At 47.3% G+C, this 21,021-nt stretch overlaps 1 protein-coding gene and 1 long non-coding RNA gene across 10 annotated transcripts in view; one reads left to right on the forward strand and one right to left on the reverse strand.

The window, feature by feature from the left end:
- Nucleotides 1-8,036: 8,036 nt before the first annotated feature.
- LOC309651260 lies at nt 8,037-20,453 on the reverse strand. 2 transcript variants are annotated; one of them, XR_014257982.1, is made up of 3 exons: nt 20,321-20,453; nt 18,681-19,044; nt 8,037-8,436 (listed from the first exon to the last, which is right to left on the reverse strand). It is a non-coding gene; the product is annotated as an uncharacterized lncRNA (long non-coding RNA). The 2 variants fall into 2 exon arrangements; XR_014257983.1 differs by having other exon boundaries at nt 18,465-19,044.
- Nucleotides 19,962-21,021, forward strand: part of MYO1D (myosin ID) — a 351,112-nt gene continuing 350,052 nt past the window's right edge. For 6 of the 8 annotated variants that reach the window (XR_014257970.1, XR_014257971.1, XR_014257972.1 and 3 more), the window contains exon 1: nt 19,962-20,436. Coding sequence is in view for 5 of the 8 variants with exons in the window: in XM_082443690.1 (XP_082299816.1) it covers nt 20,342-20,436 (95 nt within the window). In the remaining 3 variants the exon portion in view is untranslated. The remainder of the gene's footprint in view (nt 20,437-21,021) is intronic. The other 2 variants (XM_082443688.1, XM_082443687.1) reach the window with 2 other exon arrangements.

The raw sequence follows: 21,021 nt of genomic DNA on the forward strand, positions 1-21,021 counted from the left end.
AACTCAAATTAATTGCCAACATTTTAAAAAATCAGGAATTTTACTTATACCTCTAGATTTCTAGCTTCCCTGGAAAATGCATAAGCTCTCTCAAAATGCAGCCCATATTCCATTGGGTGCAACAGTCAGTAAGAGAAGGGTGGCTGAATTTCCAGGCCTGTTCTCCTGGCCTACCCCCTTTCCTGCTGGGTGCAACATACACCGTATGCACATACCCTCGCACTTCGCGTTCTTTTAAGGGCCTGGCCCTGTGGGAGCTGAGGTTACGCACCATTGGCACTCAGGGATGAGAAGGTTGAGGAATGATTTTATTACCCTCCAAAGGGCTTTCATGGAGAAGTTACAATCCGTGTAAGGAAAATGGACTGACAGCAAACATCAGAATGGGTGACTGGGGACAATGTCTCCATGTCTTGGGGATACTATGAGAAGAATGGAGTGCTATTTTTGTCTAGGGTGGTTTAGACACTTGTGACTCTGTGGGAGAGATATAAAAGAAAGCCTTAACCTTGGCAGGGGGGTTGTAAGTGGAAAAGACTTACCAACACAAACAGAAACAACCAAACGGAAAAAAAATAATCTCAGCTGCTGCCTGGAGCTGACGGTGCAAATGCCCCAATTAACCACCCACTACCCAGCTGTAGGGAAGACAGGGTGGCACTAAGGTTGAGCCAGTGCCTTTCCTAGTCAGCTGTGTCCCATCATTCTAGCAACTCCTGCCATCCCAATGCCCCTTGAAGTCCCCCCAGACTGACCTGAAAAGACCTTGTGAGTACTCAGTGTTCTTACTTGCAAGCAATAGAAATTGGTTGCTTGTCCCATGTGGAAAGGGATCTTGTTGAAAGCATCTGGGGTATTTGCAGAATCAGCGGGAGACTGAAGACCTGGATTAGGACATGGGCAGGCACCACAGGGGCTCCAAGGGCTGGGTGCCATTGCCCTGAAATGATTGTGACCCTCCCTTCAGCTTTACCTTCATTCCGGATTCAAAGTCCTGGGTAGGACCTCGCCCTGTCGGCTTGCACTGTAGGAGACGAGGCACAGGCAGTATCCTGCCTTCCAATATCTCTGCATGCGAGGGAGGTCCCCCCAACAAAAGATAAGAGGGAGAGTTGCCAGGCTGCTGCCCCCAATTCCAATACTCCTAAATACGGCCTCTCCCCACTTAATCTGAACATCAAATGGTGTAGCAAGAGTTCCCAAATCAAGGACTGAACTCGATGGGTAGCAAGGAGAAGCCAGCAGGTGGGCAGTGGTGCTGACCGTGGTGAGGCTTGGTTCCTGGCCGGTGGGTGCAAGCTCGTGCTCCACCCAGGCAAGGAGTGAACATTTATTGAGCGCCAACTATGTACCAGACACTGATTAGGCATCCTACATGCCTTATCTCATTTGATCTTCCCACCAACCCTGAATAGATGGTATGATTATGTTTGCAAGGAAGGAAATAGACTCGGAGGGGTAAGGCCACTTCCCCAAGCTCTTTCAGCTTGTAAGTGGTAGAGCAGGAGTGGAACTCAGGACTCCCTGGCATCAAAGCCCAGACCACTCGAACCAGGAAACTGCCAGCTCTTCCAGTGACCTGGGTATCAGAACACAGCAGGTTGCCATGGCCCCAGCAACAGCTACAATAGCTAGAGACACTCTATCCCAACTCTGTGTGCACCCCATCCTCAAAAATACACTTCCTCTGGTCCTGGAAGTGAGCCTGTCCCATTGTGATATCCTTTCACTTTGTTTTGTCTTTTCCTTCTGATGCCAGCTGCAGAGTTGTATCTGTGTCATTTGATCCTCCTGGGTGATTCCTTTTGCAGCACCTAATGCTGTGTTATGTCCTAGTAATAATAGATGGGGATAGTGCTGCTTGGCAGGCTGGATGCCAAGCACCTAAGATACTCGTGCTCGTCCACTCAGGGCAGCTGAGCATTCCCTGAAAGGCAGCTCCAAAGACCGAGGTGGGAAAGGAGTGAGGTAGACAGATGTCGATCACCTACCTTCCCCCCCCAGCCCCCAACCCATAGCTCTGGGCAGCAGCCCCTTCCTTCCAGACAGGCAGGACCAAAACCCCCTCCTGCCCCAGCAAGAAAAGCACCTCACATGGCCTGTAACCCTCACTAAACCCTCCCGACCCACCTCCGGGCCATCAGAGGGACAGCAGAACGGCATCCTTCACCCCCACCAGGTAGGCGGTTGAGAGTAGGAGCTGAGCCAGGGAAACTGCGGTCTGAGGTCTGCCTCCTCTGCTTGGAAGCTGTGTGATCTTGGACAGTTTCCTCCAAGTGTCCCCATCTGGAGAATGGGCATGACAGCAAAACCTATGGCCTCCAGTTGTTCTGAGGATTAAATGAGATGATGCATTTAAAATGCTCATCACAGAGAAAGTGGAATGGTGGTTACCAGGGGCTGGAGGGAGAAAGGAATGGGGAGTTGTTGTTTAATGGGTACAGAGTTTCCGTTTGGGAAGATGAAAACATGTTGGGAAGGAGTAGTGCTAATGGTTGCCCAACAGTGAGAATGTGCTTAATGCCGTGACCATATACTTAAAAATGATTAAAGTGGTCAAATTTATGTCGTGTATATTGTATCACAGTTTTTTTAAGAAGTGTTCATCACAGTATGACATACAAAAAAATGGGGCCTCTTTGACATTCCTCAAACATGCCCAGCTCACCCTGCATCCTGGTTGGGCTTTGCTCAAAAGTCAGGGCACAGGTTGCCATCAGGAGGGCAGGATCCACGCTTCATTTCCGTCTCTGGATCTACGTGCTGGTTAAATAGGTGGATCCGCTTCTTTAAAATTCCCTATATTCCTGGACTCCTTGCTGCTGTTGTTCCCACGGCTCCCTCCCTCCCTTTGGTCAGATGGCTGCTCAAGAGTCACCTCTACCAAGAAGTCTTCCCTGATCACCCCATCTGAAGGAGCATCTCCCATTGTCCACACTCCCCTGGCCTGATGTGGTTTTTTGAATGGCACTTTTGCTACCGGACAGTGCATTAAATATTTGTTTATTGTTTCTTCCCTTTCAGAATGTAAGTTCCACGAGAGCAGGGACTTGACTGTCTTATACTTTACTCTGCTGACCTCCAGTTCCTAGAACAATGCCTGGCATTTAGTAGGTGCTCAATAAACACTTGTGGGAGGAATGAACATAAAGCTTAACTATCGTCACTGTCATTCTACAGCGGGGATAGGAACTCTAGACCCATTCCCAGCACTCGGAAGCCCCCTGGGGTGTGGCCGCCAGGGGGAGGTTTAAGGCAGGAGGTTTAAGGCACGTGGGAAGCACTCAGAGAGGGTAAGGCAGCAAGCACTGGAAAGAAAGGAAGGTTGATCGGAATTTGAGTCGCAGTTTTAAATCCCTGATTTGATTCCGAGTTCATACTTGTTTGAAGTGTTCGGGCCCTTTTACGGGCTAGTGAACAGCTTTCCAAGGAGACAGAGGCCAGCAGGGAGGGGTTTGTGTACACGCACGTCAGTCCTCCTCTGAGCTATGGGCGTGGACAGACATCACAGTGAAGCCAGTCTGCCTTGCAGGAGCAAAAGCCAGCAAACCCTCAGAAGGGTTGGGTCTGGCAGCAGCGAGGGAACAGGACCAGAAAGCAGCGAGAAGGGAGAAGGCTGGAGGAGGGCAGGGCTGGGCCGGGCTCCCCACTGGGAACAAAGGCCAGATTTGCATTTCCTCTACATCAAAGCAACTGGACCAGTGGACATAGAGACCATTAATACAGATTTCCCCCAGGGGACATTAGGGCATGTGCACGTGGGCAATGGAGCGGGGGCGGGGTGGGGGGTTTCGGGGGGTGGAGCAAGGGAAATTATACTGTGTCAGTATAAGAAACACTTTCATGTACGTTACTTGACTTTTACCACAACTGTGTGCAGGGGGCGTTACCATCACTATTTTACGGATGTGGAAACAGATGTGGGCAAGTGGCTACCTGACTGCAAGTTCAGTGCAGACTCTTGCCACTACACCAGGCGGCCCCCTAAGTTCAAAGTCAAGATCAAGCTGGCGACTGTGAGATAAGAGATGGGGAAGAGGGTTAGAGGCGAGTCAGACAGTCTTCCTCCATTTCCATTTCTTGACCACCTTCGAAACCATCTTCTTCAACCTGCCCCACTCCAGGGTTCACGCCTCAGCGACACATCCTCATTTCACCCCCTTGTGCCTGGACTTAAAACCGGATTGGCTAACCTCTTAAAGTGAAAGATAAACAGCAGGTCTTAGTGAAAGGTAATTAGACAGAATAATAAAAGTATCGATAACTTAGGTCATTGCACAGGGAGTTAAGTGTGCTATCTTGGTCCTCTTTGTATTTCCCGTGAATACAAAAACTAATCAAGACACAAGCACCCCTATGTTCATTGCAGCATTATTTACAATAGCCAAGATATGAGAACCACCTAAGTGTCCATCAGTGGATGAATGGTTAAGGAAGATGTGGAATATATATACAATGGAATACTACTCAGCCATAAAAAAAGATGAAATCTTGCCATTTGCAACAACATGGATGGACCTGGAGGGTATTATGTTAAGAGAAGTAAGTCAGACAGAGAGAAACAAATATTGCATGATTTCACTCATATGTGGAATACAAAAACCAACAACAAAAACATAAACAAAAGATAAAATAAACCAACCAGACAAAACAAACACATAAATACAGAGAACAGAGTAGTGGTTATCAGAGGGGAAGAGGCAGGGGTGGGGGGAGGATGAAATGGATAAAGATGATCAACTGTACGGTGATGGACGGTGAGACACTGCAGTGTATACAGAAGTAAACATATAATGTTGTACACGTGAAACTTACACAATGTTATAAAGCAATGTTAGCTCAATAGAAAATTAGTTTTAAAAATAATGAAGAGGGGTAATAAAATACTAGAGCAAGAGAGGAAGGCTGTGAAATCTGTCTTTAGACGTCTTTCCAAAAAAAGTGTTTTGACAATTTTAAGTGTTTCTGCCAAGAGTACAGAACAGCTTCTAACTGAGATGCAACCAAATCCTTAGCCCAGAAGTCAAGCCTGGTACCTGTGATGGGTGACAGGATTTGGGGAGAAACTGTGTTTCCCTCTAGACTAAGTCAGACCCCAGCGCTTGGGGAAGGAGAATCGCGGGGGAGTTTGAGACATTAGGACCCTCTCAGCTCTTGAGTCAGCTGGGTTGACAATTCCCCAGGACAACCGTGGGCTGGAAGAGGTTTGCGTCACTACCTGGCATTTGTCTAAACCCTAAGGGTTTAGGCATTCCCAAAGCCATCCTAAGATGCTTGTTCTGGATCCCCAGGACGGCAGAGACCTAGCAGGGAAGCCCATGTCTGGGCTTACAGCTGCCAGGTTGCCTTCAATGCCTCGACTGTCCATGTCTAGTTACCCACCTGGGCAGCATCTCTACCCCCTTCGAGAGCGCAGGGCCAGTGGTCCAACTATGGAGAGAATCGGGGAGGGCTTGAGTGCCTCCCAAGTGGAGCAGAACGCCCCCTGATCACTTCATACAAGCTGGCTTTGGGGTCTGCTGACAACATAAAACTGAGAAGGTGCACTTCAAGGAGTGGTCACTGGGTGTCACCCCTGCTTCTTAGGCAAGAGCCCTCATGGGTTAGCTAACACTGAACGGCGCTGGAGAGAGAAAATTCCTTCTCTGAGATTCAGTTTACAGGCCTGACATCTTCCGTGCCTTCTGTGAATCCCATGAGGTTTTGCCCCTCTCTTCCCACTCCTCCCCGCCACATCCTGGCTGGCCTGGATTCGACGGTCCATCGTGCGGTAGCTCCCTTGCTCCTCTCTCCTTCCTAGTTCACTCCGCAGAACCCACACTGCATTCTGCAGCCAGGCACTGGAGCAGATACATGCCGTGGAGAAAGTCACACAGCAAGACTGGCTTTGCTTTCAATTCATGACCACAGACCTTAAGCAGGTGCTCAGTCCTGGGGAGCCATTTGTCCACAGATGTCCCAGCTTCACGCTTAGTCCCTTAGACAACAACTTCATATCTTGTCTGCAAACTTCCCATGTCCCTCCTCCACTTTCACTTGTTTCACTCAAAAAAAAAAAAAAGTACTAATTTCCTCATTTTTTCATACCAAATCTCTAAACTTCCCATATTTGTACACATCGTCTCCTCTTTCATTTCTACTCTGAATCCCATCCCCACCATCACCCTGTTGAGGTCCTTGGTCCTTTGCCTTTTTCTACGTTCTTCTGAATCTCCCTCTACGCTGGAGAATTCCCATCAGCAAACAATGGCGTTCTAGTACCTATCATCTTCAAACTCTCTGTACCCAGTGACTCTCCAACTACCAGCCCAAGTCTCTGTTCCCTTTCAGCGCTAAATTTCTCCCTTTGTCTGAACACCGTCAGAAAAGCGGTCTCCACTGACTAGCTCCCATTCACTCTTCAACCTGCTCAAATCTGGCTGATACCCACCCTGCTCCAGTGGGCAGATTTCTCAATGGCACCATGATCCCCTTGTCACCAAGTGCAACAGACACAAGCATCTCCTTTTAACACTCTCCCCAGGATTGTGCACAGTGGACTGGACCCCTTTCTCCTCTCCTGGCTTCCACGACACTACCCTCTCCTGATTTCTCACATTTCCCGCCCTTTGTTTCCTTTGTCTGTTCTCCACTACCTGAATCTAAATATTAGAATTTCTTTGGTCTTGGTCCGAATTGTCTTCTCTTTTCCTTTTTATCCCATCTTCCTAGGTAATCACACCCATTCCTGCTGATGTATATGTTGCTATTTTATGCTGATTCCCAAATTTGTATCTTTGGTCCTTCCTACCTGTTTGACATCTCCATTTGCATGTTTCACAGGTATTTAAGACTTAACCTGTCCAGAATGCAAATCTCAGTTTACACCTCTCCCCCAAAACACCTGTCCTCCTTCCTAGAGTCTTGTCTATTTCTATAACCAGCCCCACTGTCCACCACACTGCTCAAGCCCTAAACTTAGGAACCATCACTTTTTCCTTCACTTCTCATATCCATTCCATGAGCAAATTCTATTGATTTGATCGCAAATTCTATTTCAAATCTCCTCACTTCTTTTCATTGCTACCCACCATCAAGCAGCCCACCATCATCCCTCCACTAAACTCATGCAAAACATTTTGAACAAATCTGCCCATTTCCACATTCTCTTGAATCTATTCTTGACACGGCAGCAACAGTGAAGGAAATGTGCTGTATCTTATTCTGAGTATATATAAACATATATATGTAAAACTTTGAGGTATGCTTAAGATTTATACACCTTACTGTGGGATAAACCTCAACTAAAAACAACAAAAACCTAAACAAGATGTCAATTCCCTAGTTAAAATCCTTCAGCAGCTTCACATTGTCCTTGGAATAACAAACCAACCCTGCATGACTCGGCCCCAGGCTTTTTCTCCAACCTCATCTCCTAATGTACTTCTTTCTTGCTTGCTAGAACCCGGCTGCTCTGACTTTCATTTAGTTTCTCTAACAAGCTAAAAGCTTTCCTGTCGGCCTCAGGACCTTTGCTCATGCTGTTCCCTCAGCCCAGAATCCTTCTCCCCTTCTTTTCCTTCATGTCACCTACCCAGGCTGTCCCAGACCACAATGTCTAAAATATATCAGCCCATTTATTCTTTCTGCTCCTAAATTATTGTATTTTTATACTACTATTATAATTGGTTTGTTTTTCCATGGTTGGGACCAGCTTTTACATTTGACTGACACTTATTACATACATGCTATTATGCTAGGTGCTATATAGATAAACAATGTCATGGGTCTTATACTCAAAGAGCAAACAGACCCCTTTTCCCTTTATTTTTTAGTTTCCATAAGTCAAGGTAGGGGTGCTTAAATTAAGAAAAAAAATCCTCAGTTCATATCAGTGCCGCAGCCCCTACCCTGGGGCTGGAGTGGGGTGAGCGATGGTAAGTCCACAGTGTAACATGTTGTATTGTGTCCAAAAATACAATAGGTAAGCTCAAAACAGGGCAGATGCGTGCTTCAGAAAAAATGTTAAAAACCATAAGCAAGCATCACACACAAGAGAAAGTGCCTTTCCTTTATTAATTTATCTATTTTCACAAATTAAGTCAGAGGCTAAAAATGCAAGACCCAGAGACCAGGTGTGTCACACCGAGACCACCACTGCAGCGGGTTCTTCTCAGATACTTCATCTTCCAGCTCAGTCCTCCAGCGGATCCAATTTTGTTTGACAAGTGTAATCATTTCAACAACAGGGCCATCCAGATTCACTTCATTTATTCCCAAGCTCTTCCGAGAGCATCTCTGCTTGACTGCCTCAAGGATCTCTCTGCTGGTGACGGTTCTTCTGTGGTTGTAGAGGGACAGTCTAACCGCCTCCAGGCTAACCCGTTCCAGCCACCAATCCTCCAGAGCTCCCAGTGCATCCAAGATCCAGAAGCACCCACTGAAGTCTGGGTGGGTCTGGGACAGAGACAGCATAAGGGTGAGACAGAGAGGTGAAGGCTCCCACAGTCAGGAACGTATGGTCCAACCCAGCACCCGAGTACCCATGGCTTCTGTGGATTCATGCGTCCGTGGAAACATACGACCCACCCAGAGGGACAACGGTAGGGATATGATGAAGGAAACCAGGCCATTGTACCTATCAGCTCTCTCTGAGGAAGAGGGAGGGAAGGGAATTTGTAGCTATGTGAGAAAGGTAACCTTTGGATAATACAAACTAACTCTGGTTACTTCAACTTTTGCGCCTTGGTTTTTCCTAATTGAAGCAGTTAACATCTGGCACCTTCTGAAGATGGAAAATATAGTTTTAGCTTCCAGTATACTTTCACACTCTATATTCATACTAGTGAGCATTTAACACTTTCTAATTTCCCGCCTTACTTCCTTGTGCCAACAGGATCTCCAGCCAAGCTGGGAATACTTGCTCTTCCTCAGGTGTGTCCCTATGTTTTCCGGTCCCCATGCCACTGTGGATCTGTCACCTCTACCTCCCATGCCTGCACCCAGCTCCACCTTTCAAATCCCATCCATCCTTTAAGGCTCTTCCCCAAGTGCCACCTCTGGCTTATCTGCATTCCATACAATCCCCCCACTGAGGACCAGAGCACTTTTTGTTCTCAGAGCCTGTGTCACACACTGCCTATGTCATTAGTGTCCTTGTCTGAAGTTAGAGAGGCAGCAGAAACAGTCCAAAGAACGCTGCCCTGAGAATCACCCCTCCTGGGCTCTAATCCTAACTAGACAAGAGACATCATGTTAGCAAGTCATAGACTCACACTGGGCCTCAGTTTCTTGAAAGGAAAGGTTTGAGGTAGGATTCTAAACATTCCTCGTGGTTTTCATAATTTACAGGTATTTCCTCAGTGCGTCCCCCAATGCGCGCGCACACACACACACACACACACACACACACACACACACACACACACACACACACAGCAGCACTGTGAGCCCCTCTACAGCAGAGCCCTCACCGTTTTCATCTGAGCTCCCGCAGCAGGCCTGGCTGGCACTTAGGCACTCAATATGTTTATCCAACCAACATCTGGTTTTATCCTTGCAGTGCCCTGAAAGGCTGACCCAAGGTCACGGACCTGACCCTTTGGAGGCTTGAAGAAGCAGGGCGGCCTGCTAGACCCACAAGGTTAAGGACAGGCCAAGGAAAAACTAATGCTCAGTAGACTTCTTAGTCCAAGTACTCCCACCGAAGGCCTTTCCAGCCAAATGCAGGATCTCCTGCAGGAGCTCGCAACTGGGGGGTGATTTTGCCCTCCAGGGGACATTGGGCATTATTTGTGGAAATTTTTGGTCGTCACACTGGGAGGGAGGGTGCTACTGGCATTTAGTGGGTAGAGGCCGGGGATGCTGGTCAACATCCCACAATGCACAGGACAGCCTCCCGCGCAAAGAATTACCCAGACCCCACTGTCAACAGTGCTGTGGTTGAGAGCCCCGTTCTGAATCACACACCTTCTCTCCTTCTCCTGTCATTCCTTAATCCCATTTTCCCTTCTTCTCCCAGGATAAACAACAGATTCCAAACGATACTACTGGAATACAGGGGGCTTCGGTACAATTACAGACACGAGCACTCAGCCTTGCTTCATGGGCATGAAGAAGTAAAATCCCATTAACATATGCACACTATTGTATATAAAATAGATAATCAACACGGACCTGCTGTAGAGCACAGGGAACTCTACTCAACACTCTGAAAAAGAATAGATACATGTGTATGTATAACTGAAAAAGAATAGATACATGTATATGTATAACTGAAAAATAGATACATGTATATGTATAACTGAATCACTTTGCTGTACACCTGATACTAACACAACATTGTAAATCAACTACACTCCAATATAAAATAAAAATTTAAAAAAAAAGAAGTAATATCCCCAATCAAGCCTTAACACATCTTCCAGAAAATCTCCTTCCTGTCTTCCCCATAGCTTCTCTTGAAGGGGAAGACTTTCCTGATTTTGTTTTCTACAATTTGTATGCCATGGGGTGAGGTGTTGGGTGGGCAGGAAAAAAGGAATGAGTGCCTACCTACTTAAAGAAATTTCTAAGTGTAACACAGATGACCATTTAATGAAAACCTGCTAGTTGCAACTCTTCAAAGTGACAGAACAGACGAGGTGGTGAATCCCCTCTCTGCAGGAAAAGGGGAGGGCATTTAAGAATCACTTTACAGATTAGCTGCCAACAGATACAAGAAAGGGAGACACGAAGGGCTCAGGTGTTCAGAGTTGCTGCCAACAGAAAGAAAGGCAAGTAGGAGAAGATAGCAGCCATTCACAGATCCAGTTTATAGCAGCAACTTTTCGGGAGCTCAACGTGTGAGGAAGGACTCCTGCACCAGAAGTTGAAGTCAAGGTCACACCCAGGGCCACTAACATGATACCTGTCTTGGGCATCCTCAGTTTGCATAAAGAGAGTCCCAACTCACTTGCTTTAGAATTTTCCCCATGTAACTAAAATATGCCTCTTTCTTCTTCCTCCTCTTCTTCCCAAAGGCGGAGCTGGCCCGCTCATCTTTCTCTTTGGCTGGGATATAAATTGTGGGCTTCTTCTTAGGGAATCGTAGGCCATGTAAGCAAATGAAGTGCATGTGGAAGACTTGTCTTTACACTTCTAGCTCAGAGCACTGGCCGTAGGCAAGGGCAGTGCTGAAGAGGTTTTATAGGGAGTGCTGGAAGACACTCTTTCCTAATAAAATCAGTCATTAGTGACTGCACTTGCAGGAGATGAAGGCTCTCAGAATCCTCAAGAGATATTAGACGTAGGGTCTAAAGCCAGCTTGTGTTACCTTCCCGAAGGAGCATGAGGTGGGAAACTCATGTGTGCTTTGGCTCTGTCCCAGGTGAAAGGGAGCACCGATTTGAGGTAAGAGCCATCCGTTTACCAGGTAATGCTCATTTCAGAAGTTATTCTTTGTATGTGCCTAACTCCAGGTAGTCTTATGACAATGGTTCTTAGCCATGAAAATTCCAATTCAAAAGGACCAGAAGTGGGATCCTGGAAGCCGTATTTTTCGAAAGCATCCCAGGTGAACCTAATGACCAGCCAGATTTGGGATTCATGGGTCTATAAGACCTTCCTAAAGCAACTACACCAGACTCGGGGGTGGGGCTGGAGAAGCTCCTCACAGATGTGATGCTTAGGCCCCGTGTATTTCTATCTGCCTTGCGAGAGAAATGTCTCTCTTGAAAGGCAAGTGTGTGCCTAGTTACGCAAATGCAATTAGGAACTCAGGAGCCAAAGCTTGGATGGGAAAGCCAGCAAGTCACTGTAACTGCAAGACTGAAGGTTGAGAAATTGTAGATAGAGAGGCCGTGAACTGCCTGCGATTAGTGTATCAGCTCAGCTACAAGGACGTGACCAGCCTGACACGAACCAGCAGATAAGAGGACACCAGAGAACCAGGGTTCAAAAGACAAAAAGGACCAGAATGGAACACTCTTTCCTCTCCCACCTGGTTATGAGCCGTATCGAAGTCCCAGTAGAGGGACTGGTGAATAAGGAAGTACTATCAGCTTACATTTATTGAGCCCTAACTATGTCCCGGACCCCATGCTAGGTGCTTAACATACTTTATCCCACTTAATTATCATAGCAATATTACGAGGTAAGATGTATGTATTACTTGAACTTTACAGAAGAGGAAACTGAGTCTCAGAGGGCTGACGTGACTTGCCTGATGTCACATCAGTGAGTAAGTGTCAGAATCAGCCCCTGAGCCTTTGCTTCTAACCCCACACTCTACCACCTTCCAGACCTGAACACCAGAGCCCCACGACCCTTATAATTACCCGTGTGTGCTCTGTGCAGTTGCTATGTGTATCATTCATTGATGGAGAACTTGGAATGTAACTTATCCATAGCGTAGGCTCAATTCTTCTGAATTAATCATTTGATCACCACCACGGAAGCTAAACTGAACCCTTCTGTGAAAGGAAAAAGTGATTCCTTCTTACCTGGTTGTCACAGCCACGTCCCGCCCACCACTCCAACTCCTCCCATTTCACCATTTCACCAGCTTCCTCTCTCATTATTTCTCTGTTTAAAATATAACCTATGCCTAGAGCATATATTGTATGATGAGGTGAATTGGACGTTTTAATGCAAAGAAGTAAATGAAAACTGGCAGGTATCATAAAGGCATTGTGGGATAGCACTGTTCACTGGAACCGGGCAGTGGGAAGGGTCGGGCCAGGAGGGAACTGAATCAGTGCCATAATGTCAAGATGCTGGAGAGCATTTGGGGGAAGGGTGAGAAGAACAGATGTGGTGTTGCCATGGGAATGTAGCACAGAAGGTCTAGCCAGATGGCATTCTCTCGATGCAAAATATTCGGCAATTTTTGATCCCCTACTAAGTGTAAGGTCCATGGTTATGCATGGAAATGGTAATAAATTACCAATACGAATCACAAAACTCAGAGGAAAACGTGATCAGAAGATGCACCAACATCTATTAGAAATCTCAGTCTGCTAAAAAGGACATGAAATCAATGATTACCTGGTAATAATTTCCCTATCCTGAAGATAAAAGAAGAAATTACACTAATAGGCACGCTAGCTCATATTCATTGAGTGCTTGCTACCTGCCTTGAATTATACGAAGCACCTTATAGACGTCATCTCATTTCATGGTTTTAACACTCACAGATGGGTTTTATCATCTCTTTAACAAAGATGAGGAAACTGAGGCTTATCAAATGACCTAAGATGTTCAAGGTCACACAGGTAGTAAGTTGCAGAACTAGGAATTGAGCTGCAATATGTCTGACATCAAAATTCCCATCAATATTTCTCTAAATTAGGCCCCCTGCCCACCGGCAGCAGAATCCCTTGGGCTGCTCATTAAAATGAAGACCCCCCAACCCCTATCCTACACCACCAGTACAGGTATCTAAAGTTTGGGTACCACTGTACTACCTCCGCCTCTTGAGGATGGGAAAAATGCTACTCTGAACTGAAGGGCTATTCTGTGCAGAAGGGCTATATAGAGACTTGGAAAGGATGGGAACACTGGGAGAAAGTGACTGTGACATGGCTAAGAGATAGCAGTCAGACACAGAACTTAACGTTGAGAAGGCAGAGTTCAAAGAGATCAGAGAACATAGTGTTAGGGTTCTATGGATAGAAACCCTAAAAGGCAGATCAGCTCAAGAAAAACAGGAGGCTTTTCCTTAACTGGCTATGACCTCGGCTCCTCTCCTTGATTACAATTCACTTCAATCCGGTCCTCTCTTGGTGGAAAAGCAGATGCAAAGGGCAAACCAAGTTCATACATGCGGATTATGAGTAACCGGAGCAGAGGATGGGAGTGTTGGGAGCTGGCTGACATACAGGGCACGGAGCGAGTCTGAGCAGGGATTCAGGAGTCAGATTGAGTGAAAGGGTGTCGAGCCCGCTTTTGTGTGGACACATCTGCATGGCATGGAGGAGGCCTAATGAGTCAAATGCCTGGTAGATCCAGGCATTGTATTCAATAGCATATGGTAGAGGGGATTCAGGCATTGGGTGGGATACTGGATCACTTGGCCACTGAGGTCTCCTAGGTTTTGTGGATTCTACTTTTCAATCATTAAAAATTCCCCCCTGTATCATTTCTTTAGAGTTCAGGTTGTCAGAATTTGGATAGAAGTACTGCTCATCGTATTCTACCTCTAGGTAGTCTGAAGAATGAATCCAGTTGACTGGATAAAGTCAGAGGGTCACACTGTGCATTTTAACATCATCTTATTTCATGATCTTAACACTAGGAGATGAATACAGCCGCAGCTCACCAGTTGAGAAACTTCTCATGAATGGCAGGAGGAGATGGGGTCTGGGAGGCAGATTAGAAGACGTCACCTTGAGTATGATGTCACACTCTTCCTGCAATGTCAGTTCTCTGGATACTAATCAAACATTAATGGCAGATGTTATCTGTACTAACTACTTGCTATTCTGTCAGGTGGAGGGGAGAAAGGAATTGGACTTTTCCTGACCCCAGCAATATTTTCTCTAGCCTCTACTCCAAGCTTTTAGAAGAGAACAAGGCGAATGGGGAAAAGGAGGACATCAGCCTCCCACTTAGAAATGGGGTAGGGAGGTCCTGGGGTTACCCAGGGGAGATCTAGGGTGCTGCTCTCCTTTTTCTTTACTACACACACACACACACACACACACACACACACACACACACAGACACACACACACATACACTGTCTTACAAGTGAGTATTCATGTTGGATAGTGGAAGCAATCCACTACCCAAATCGGAAGTTGTATAAGTTCTGGTCTCAGCTCTACCAGTGCCTCACTCTGACCTAGTCAAAGTCAGAAGCTCTTCCTGGGGCTCACTTTCCCCATCTGTAAAGGGGTACATATGTTTGATTACATGGCCATTAGGATTCCTTAGAATCCTGCTACCCAGGGAGGTCTGGTCTACAATCTGGCTGCAGCAGCGTCACTAGGGGATCCTGTTAAAATGCAGATTGCAATTCAGTGAGTTCAGATCTACTCAGGTGGGACCTGAGACTGCATTTCTAACAAGATCCCAAGTGATTCTTATACACCTTAAAATTTGTGACATCCTGCCTTAAGATGCAGGATTCAATCCATGAATTGATTGTGGATGTGTCTTCCCTCTCATGGGTTCCTATCACACTCCCAAATTTTCTAGCTCTAGGACTCCTTCCAATGGCCAGAATAGCTTGAGTTATTGATTTTCTGGCATAGGGCACAGAGAAATGTCACACGCTCCCTGAAATATAACCCTACATCTACACACCCCCATTTACAAATAAATTAACTCACTAATTAATTCACCTACTCGATTCAAGAAATATCTAAGGGGCATCAGGCACAGACTGAGGGCTGGAGATAAAAGGATGAGTAGGGCGTGGCCTCTGTCCTAGCAAGTTGAGGGACGTGCCTGGACAGCCAGCTCCTACCATCTGACCTTGTCTTTCCTGAGGCCTTAAACAATGTGGCTCCAGTGCCAACTCCCGGGGACGTGCTCTTGGGACAGCCCTTTTCTGGTGACTCACGGGACACTGACAGTCATGCCTTGCTTAAGTTCTTCTCCATTCCCCAATGATTAGGACCTGTGGTGTGATCCCCCTCTTAGCTCAGGGGTTCTTTTTTTCTTTTTTTTTAATTTATTTTTTGGCTGCACCTCGCGGCTTGCGGGATCTTAATTCCCGGACCAGGGATCAAACCTGGGCCACAGCAGTGAAAGCGCCAAGTCCTAACCACTGGTCCACCAGGGAATTCCCAGGGGTTCTTTTTTTTTTTTTTTTTTTAACATCTTTATTGGAGTATAGTTGCTTTACAATGGTGTGTTAGTTTCCGCCCAGGGGTTCTTAACTTGGGATCCACAGACAGGTTATTCTGGGCCTGGGAGAATCAGGAGAGTCCACGTGCAAACTGTTTTGCATGTGTGCTTAAGACATTTGTCTTGGGAGAGAAAGTTCCCGTGTTTTCATCAAAGGACAATGAAACCTAAAAATTGGAAACCAGTGTCTTGTTACTATCCACTTGCTGCCCTGAGACCCTGGCAGTTGCAGCCACTTTCCTTCTCTTCTTCCTCCTCCATCTCCTCCCCCTCCTCAGCTGCTATCTCCCAACTTCCTCTGCGCTTAGGTTGATTATGTTAAAAGTAGCTCTGTCTATAGTATCAGCCATTTCAAAGAGCTAAGGGAAGATCCTTGTCCCCAACTCAGCATCGTCACAGGTAAGCACAGCTGAACCACAGGCACAGCGGGCAAGAAACTCCTAGAACCCGGAGACAGGTCTTGAGCAATTGGCCCGCCGTCCCTCTGTCTTTAATAGCTAGAGGTGAGAAGGTGAGCTTCTTAAGTCACTTTCTGGGCTTTCAGGGTAGTTTATGACAGTGACCTCTGCTATGAAAATTCCCTTTCCTTTGTGCTGTGAGATGTCTAAAGAGTGAAAGGCAGGGGTGAGGGAGTTGGGGGTGGGTGGGGGGAGGGGTCAACAGGTGGGCAAGTCATCAATGACACCAGGGAGACAACTGTTGGGTCTGTTTTTACTCTAAAAAATTTAGGCTTCAGAAACCATAGAGAGCATATACGCTGTCTTTGATGTATCGTTCTTAGTTCAAATCCAACCTTAGGCATGAAAGAGGAGGATGTATGTTTTGGATAATATCTAAGGCAGAGGGTTCCATATCATTTCCATATGGTTGTGAGTGCATTAGGAAGTTATTTTGCAACATAAATTCGCCTTTCTACTTCTGCTCTAGAATAATTGGGGCTTATACAATAAATTTATAAAATGCCCTTTGGATATACTTTGTGACTATGTCCCTCCTGGCCTTCCTGCTTGTCTTGTGGGACTTATGCTGAGCCATCTTCCCGGATACAACGCACCTGGTAAAGAGAGGGAGGGTGGGCAGCCCAGAAACATTCTGGGAAAGTAGAAGAATGGGAGCAAATATCTGCTGTGGAAAATTCAGAGTTGATTTTTTAGGGAGAACCCAGAGCAGATCCTCTGCAGCTGGTGTCAACAGCAGACGGGTTTTTCGGACAACAGCTTTTGTTCAGTGTGAACATGTAGCATGCAGGCCTGGCCCCAAGAGAGAAGTGAACACAGCCCAGAGACCTGCCTGCAGGGGCAGGAGATGAGAATGAGATAAACGCTGCACAAAGAACGGCTTTTAATGCAGAAAATCTACCAACAAGGGTGGATTTACAAACTCACATTACATAACCCATAGATTCACAGATCATCCCCTATTCCTTCATCAAGCAAGCGTCTATTAAGAGCTTCACACGCTAAGCACTGTGCTACTAGGGGCCAGAGCTACATCCAAGAACAGGACAGACACAGCTTCCAGTACTCATGGCCCCGACACTCTAATGTGATAGATGGACAATAGGTTTGTTAAAGTGCGTTCAGCCTGTAACGAGGATGACACTTCCAGGGTGCTGTGGGGGCGCAGAGGAGGGACTTAGCCAACCCTGACTTAGGAGATCATGGAAGCCTTCCTGGAGGAAGTGACGTTGAGGCTGAGGGCAGAGGGATGAGCAGAAATTAGCTAGGCCACAGGGGTGAGAGGCAGGACAAGAGGGAAGAGAATTTCAGGCAGGGAACAGGTTGTACCCTCTCTGGGGCATATTTGACAACTAAGGTAAACATGAAATTATTTCATCTAAATTATAAAAACATATTTAAAATAGAAATTGTTGAAATTATTTTTGGTTTTAGAATTATTTTTGGTTTTAGTGTTTATAATCTCCTAGCATATGTATGGCAACCAGAGCGAATAGATAGTCTGTACCAGAGCTTTCAAAGTGTGTGCTGGTTTTCCAGTTCTGGAATGTCTGCAAACTTCCGATGTGACTTTCATTTCTAAGTGTTACATGATTGCTTTCTCTCTCTCTTTTTTTTTTCCTTTTAAGTATAGTAGATTTGTAATGTATTAGTTTCAGGTGTACAGCAAAGTGATTCAGATGTGTGTGTATGTGTGTGTGTGTGTGTGTGTGTGTATTCTTTTTCAGATTTTCTTCCAAAATAGGAAAAAATTATTACAATGCGATTTCTTAAAAATAAACCTTTTAAAATTTTAGAACAGTTTTAGATTATTTGATTTTTAACTTTATATTTCAAAATAATTTCAAACTTACAGAAAAGTTGCAAGAAGACTGGAAAAAAAAAAAGGCTCCCATATATACTTTATACACCAATAGTTAATATTTTCCTACAGCCCCACTGGACAGATTTGAGTTCAGCAAAAGAGCTTCATTGGTCTCAATGCCTGATTTTATACTAATTTGCACTTTAAGTTGATACACTACCCTTTGCATATGTTGTGTATATGTTTTACACATTGGGCTCCTGTACAAGACACTGATTAACGCAGGAGTCCCCTTGCTTTGGCCATGTGAAAACCAGAGCTGCATCCCACCATAGATCCTACCCACTGTACAACTGCTTTTGCCCTAACAACCCAGGGGAAATACCTACCTCCATCTTCCAATAATCGTTTCCAATGAGTGTGGTCCCTGGTTGCTCTAAATTGCACAGAATTTGAGATTTCTTCCTTTTCTTTTTGAAACTCAGTTTTATTGTATACTAAAACATACCAATGCAAACATTTTAGGAATGTACCACACTCTACGCAATCACCCACTTAGCCACTGACCCACCCACACAAATGACCCAAGCAAAGGATGGTCCTACCTTGGAAAGTATCTAACCCAGAGGTCTTATTCCACAAACGAGGATGCTGAGATTCAGAGAGGTGTCTTCTGAAGAACGAGAGGTGCTAATGGTAGTCAGACTGCAACTCATCTCTGCCTGTGACAGAGATTGGGGTGGCTTTCTCATGGCAGACGTGCTCATGCAGGAGGTGATCAAGCTGTCTTACCCTCTCTCTTGGCCAGGGTGGGTTGTTGGAAGCTGAAGCAAACGTGAGCAAGGTCCTTAGGTCTGGCTTACACATCTCACAGTCAGCCATAGTGTAGAAGTCCAGCCAGGTCTTTGGGGGCTTCTAGATTTCCTAGTAGGTTTTGAAATAGAAGATAGTCCTAATAGAAACACAGGACTGAAGAGGTGCAGCTGCCTTAGAAAGCCATTTATAATAGATTTTCACTGAGAAAATGCAGTCTAGGTTCCAAAAGAATTTTCCAAGATCAACCAATGTATCTATAAATTGGAGATCACTTAAAACCCATTCTATTCCATTGAACCATTGTGCATTTCATATGTATATGTGCAAGGCACTACACCAAGCTCGTTGGTGTGTGTCAAGGGGGATATGGAGAAGTTCAGGACATGGTCCCATGCTCAAGAAGCCTACAGTAATCCCAGGGAGATGATACACAGATAGATGAAAAACTTAATAACAATATAAGATAATGTTTGATGACATGCTTAGGTGAGTGGAAGAGAAAAATGGATCACGGAACACTGGAGAAGGAAAGCAGTCTGCCATGTGGCTAAACGCTGGGGCTCATAAGTCAAATGACCTGGATGAAATTGCAGCTTCCCCACTACTTAGGTAGCCGTGCGCAAGTTACTTAAGTTCTCTAAGGCCCTTATAAAAGCTCTGGGCACTTTTGGTACCCGCAACGTGTTAATTATTATTACTATCTCTCAGTCTGAGCGTGAACCATCATTTTAAGGACGGAGAGGATGTGAGCAGAAGAGCAGGAGAGGGCTTCGCAAAAGGGTGACAGAATCGTAATGAATTATCCACGCGAGAAGCTCCACAAGATACTTTCGTAACTTTGTTGGCATATACCAAGCCCGGGCGGAGGCGGCAATCCTGGAAACTTGATTCCACCCACCTCCTACGTTCGCACGCCTCGGCACCGCCCCCCTGAGCTCCCAGCGCCCGTCCCCAGAGGGCGCTGCCACCCCGCCGCCTCTGCCCGGCCCGGAGCGCGCCCCCGCCGGCCGCCCCGCGCGTGCGCGCCGCCCAGGTGAGGAGGTGGTGGCCTGCGCCGCGGGGGCGGCTCCTCGGCCGGGGGGGGCGGGGCGGGGCGGAGAGGCCGGGCCGCGGCGGGTGGGGCGGGCAGCCGCGGGGCCGGGGCCAGACAAGGCCAGAGGCGGGACCAGCCGCCGCCGTCTCCGTCTCGTTGTCTCTTCCCCCACGGCGCCGGGCAGCAGCCGCGGGAAAAGCGGAAACTGCCGGGTGAGCCGCGCGGGACGAGAGCGCGCTGAGGAGCAGCGGGGCGGCCTCCGTCCCGCCCAGCCCCGCCGAGCCGCCGCGGCGCCCCCTTCCCCGCGCCCCGCCCCGGCCCCGGCCCCGCCCGAGCTCGCCGCGCGCCCCCGCCTCCGCCGCCCGAGCGCGCCCACCTGAACCCGTTCGCGCCCACCTGAGCCCGTGCGCCGGCGCCATGGCGGAGCAGGAGAGCCTGGAGTTCGGGAAGGCGGACTTCGTGCTGATGGACACCGTCTCCATGCCCGAGTTCATGACCAACCTCCGGCTCAGGTGAGGGCGGAGCGGCCGTGCGCAATGCCGCGAGCCTGCGCTTTCCCGAGAGGGGGCGCCCTTGCGGTGCGGCCGGATTGGGGGTGTCGGGGGTGCACCGAGCGCGAGGGATGGAGTGCGGCCGGATTGGTGTGTCCGGGGTCCTCTGAGCTCGATGGTTGAGCTTTCCCGAGAGAGGACGCCCTGGGGTGCGGCCGCATTGGAGTGGAACGGGCGTGCCGAGCTCCAGGGACTGCGCCTTCTAGAGAGGGGGTGTCCTTGGGTGCTGTCCGGACGGGGGAGGGAGTGTCGGGGGGAGGCAGCGCTTGGGGCCAGGCAGCTAGTGCGCTGCCCCAGGTAAGTGCTGTGGGCGGGCCGGGTGACCTAATGGAAACAAGAGTAAAGGGAAATAAAAACTTTTGGGAGAGTCGTGGCGGCCGCAAGGCTCTGGGAAGACTGGAGGGTTGTTTTGGAGAGAGGCTAGGGTCTCATCGCGGTTTCACACTTGGTTCTTTTCTTTTTTCGCTTTCGTCTTTTTTTATTTTTTCCTGGCGTGGTTCCATCACGTCATTCAGGACGCTATGGAGTGATCCCTGAGCTGTCTGT

The sequence above is a fragment of the Balaenoptera physalus genome (assembly GCF_965194825.1).
Source record: "Balaenoptera physalus genome assembly, chromosome: 20".
NCBI lineage: Eukaryota > Metazoa > Chordata > Mammalia > Artiodactyla > Balaenopteridae > Balaenoptera > Balaenoptera physalus.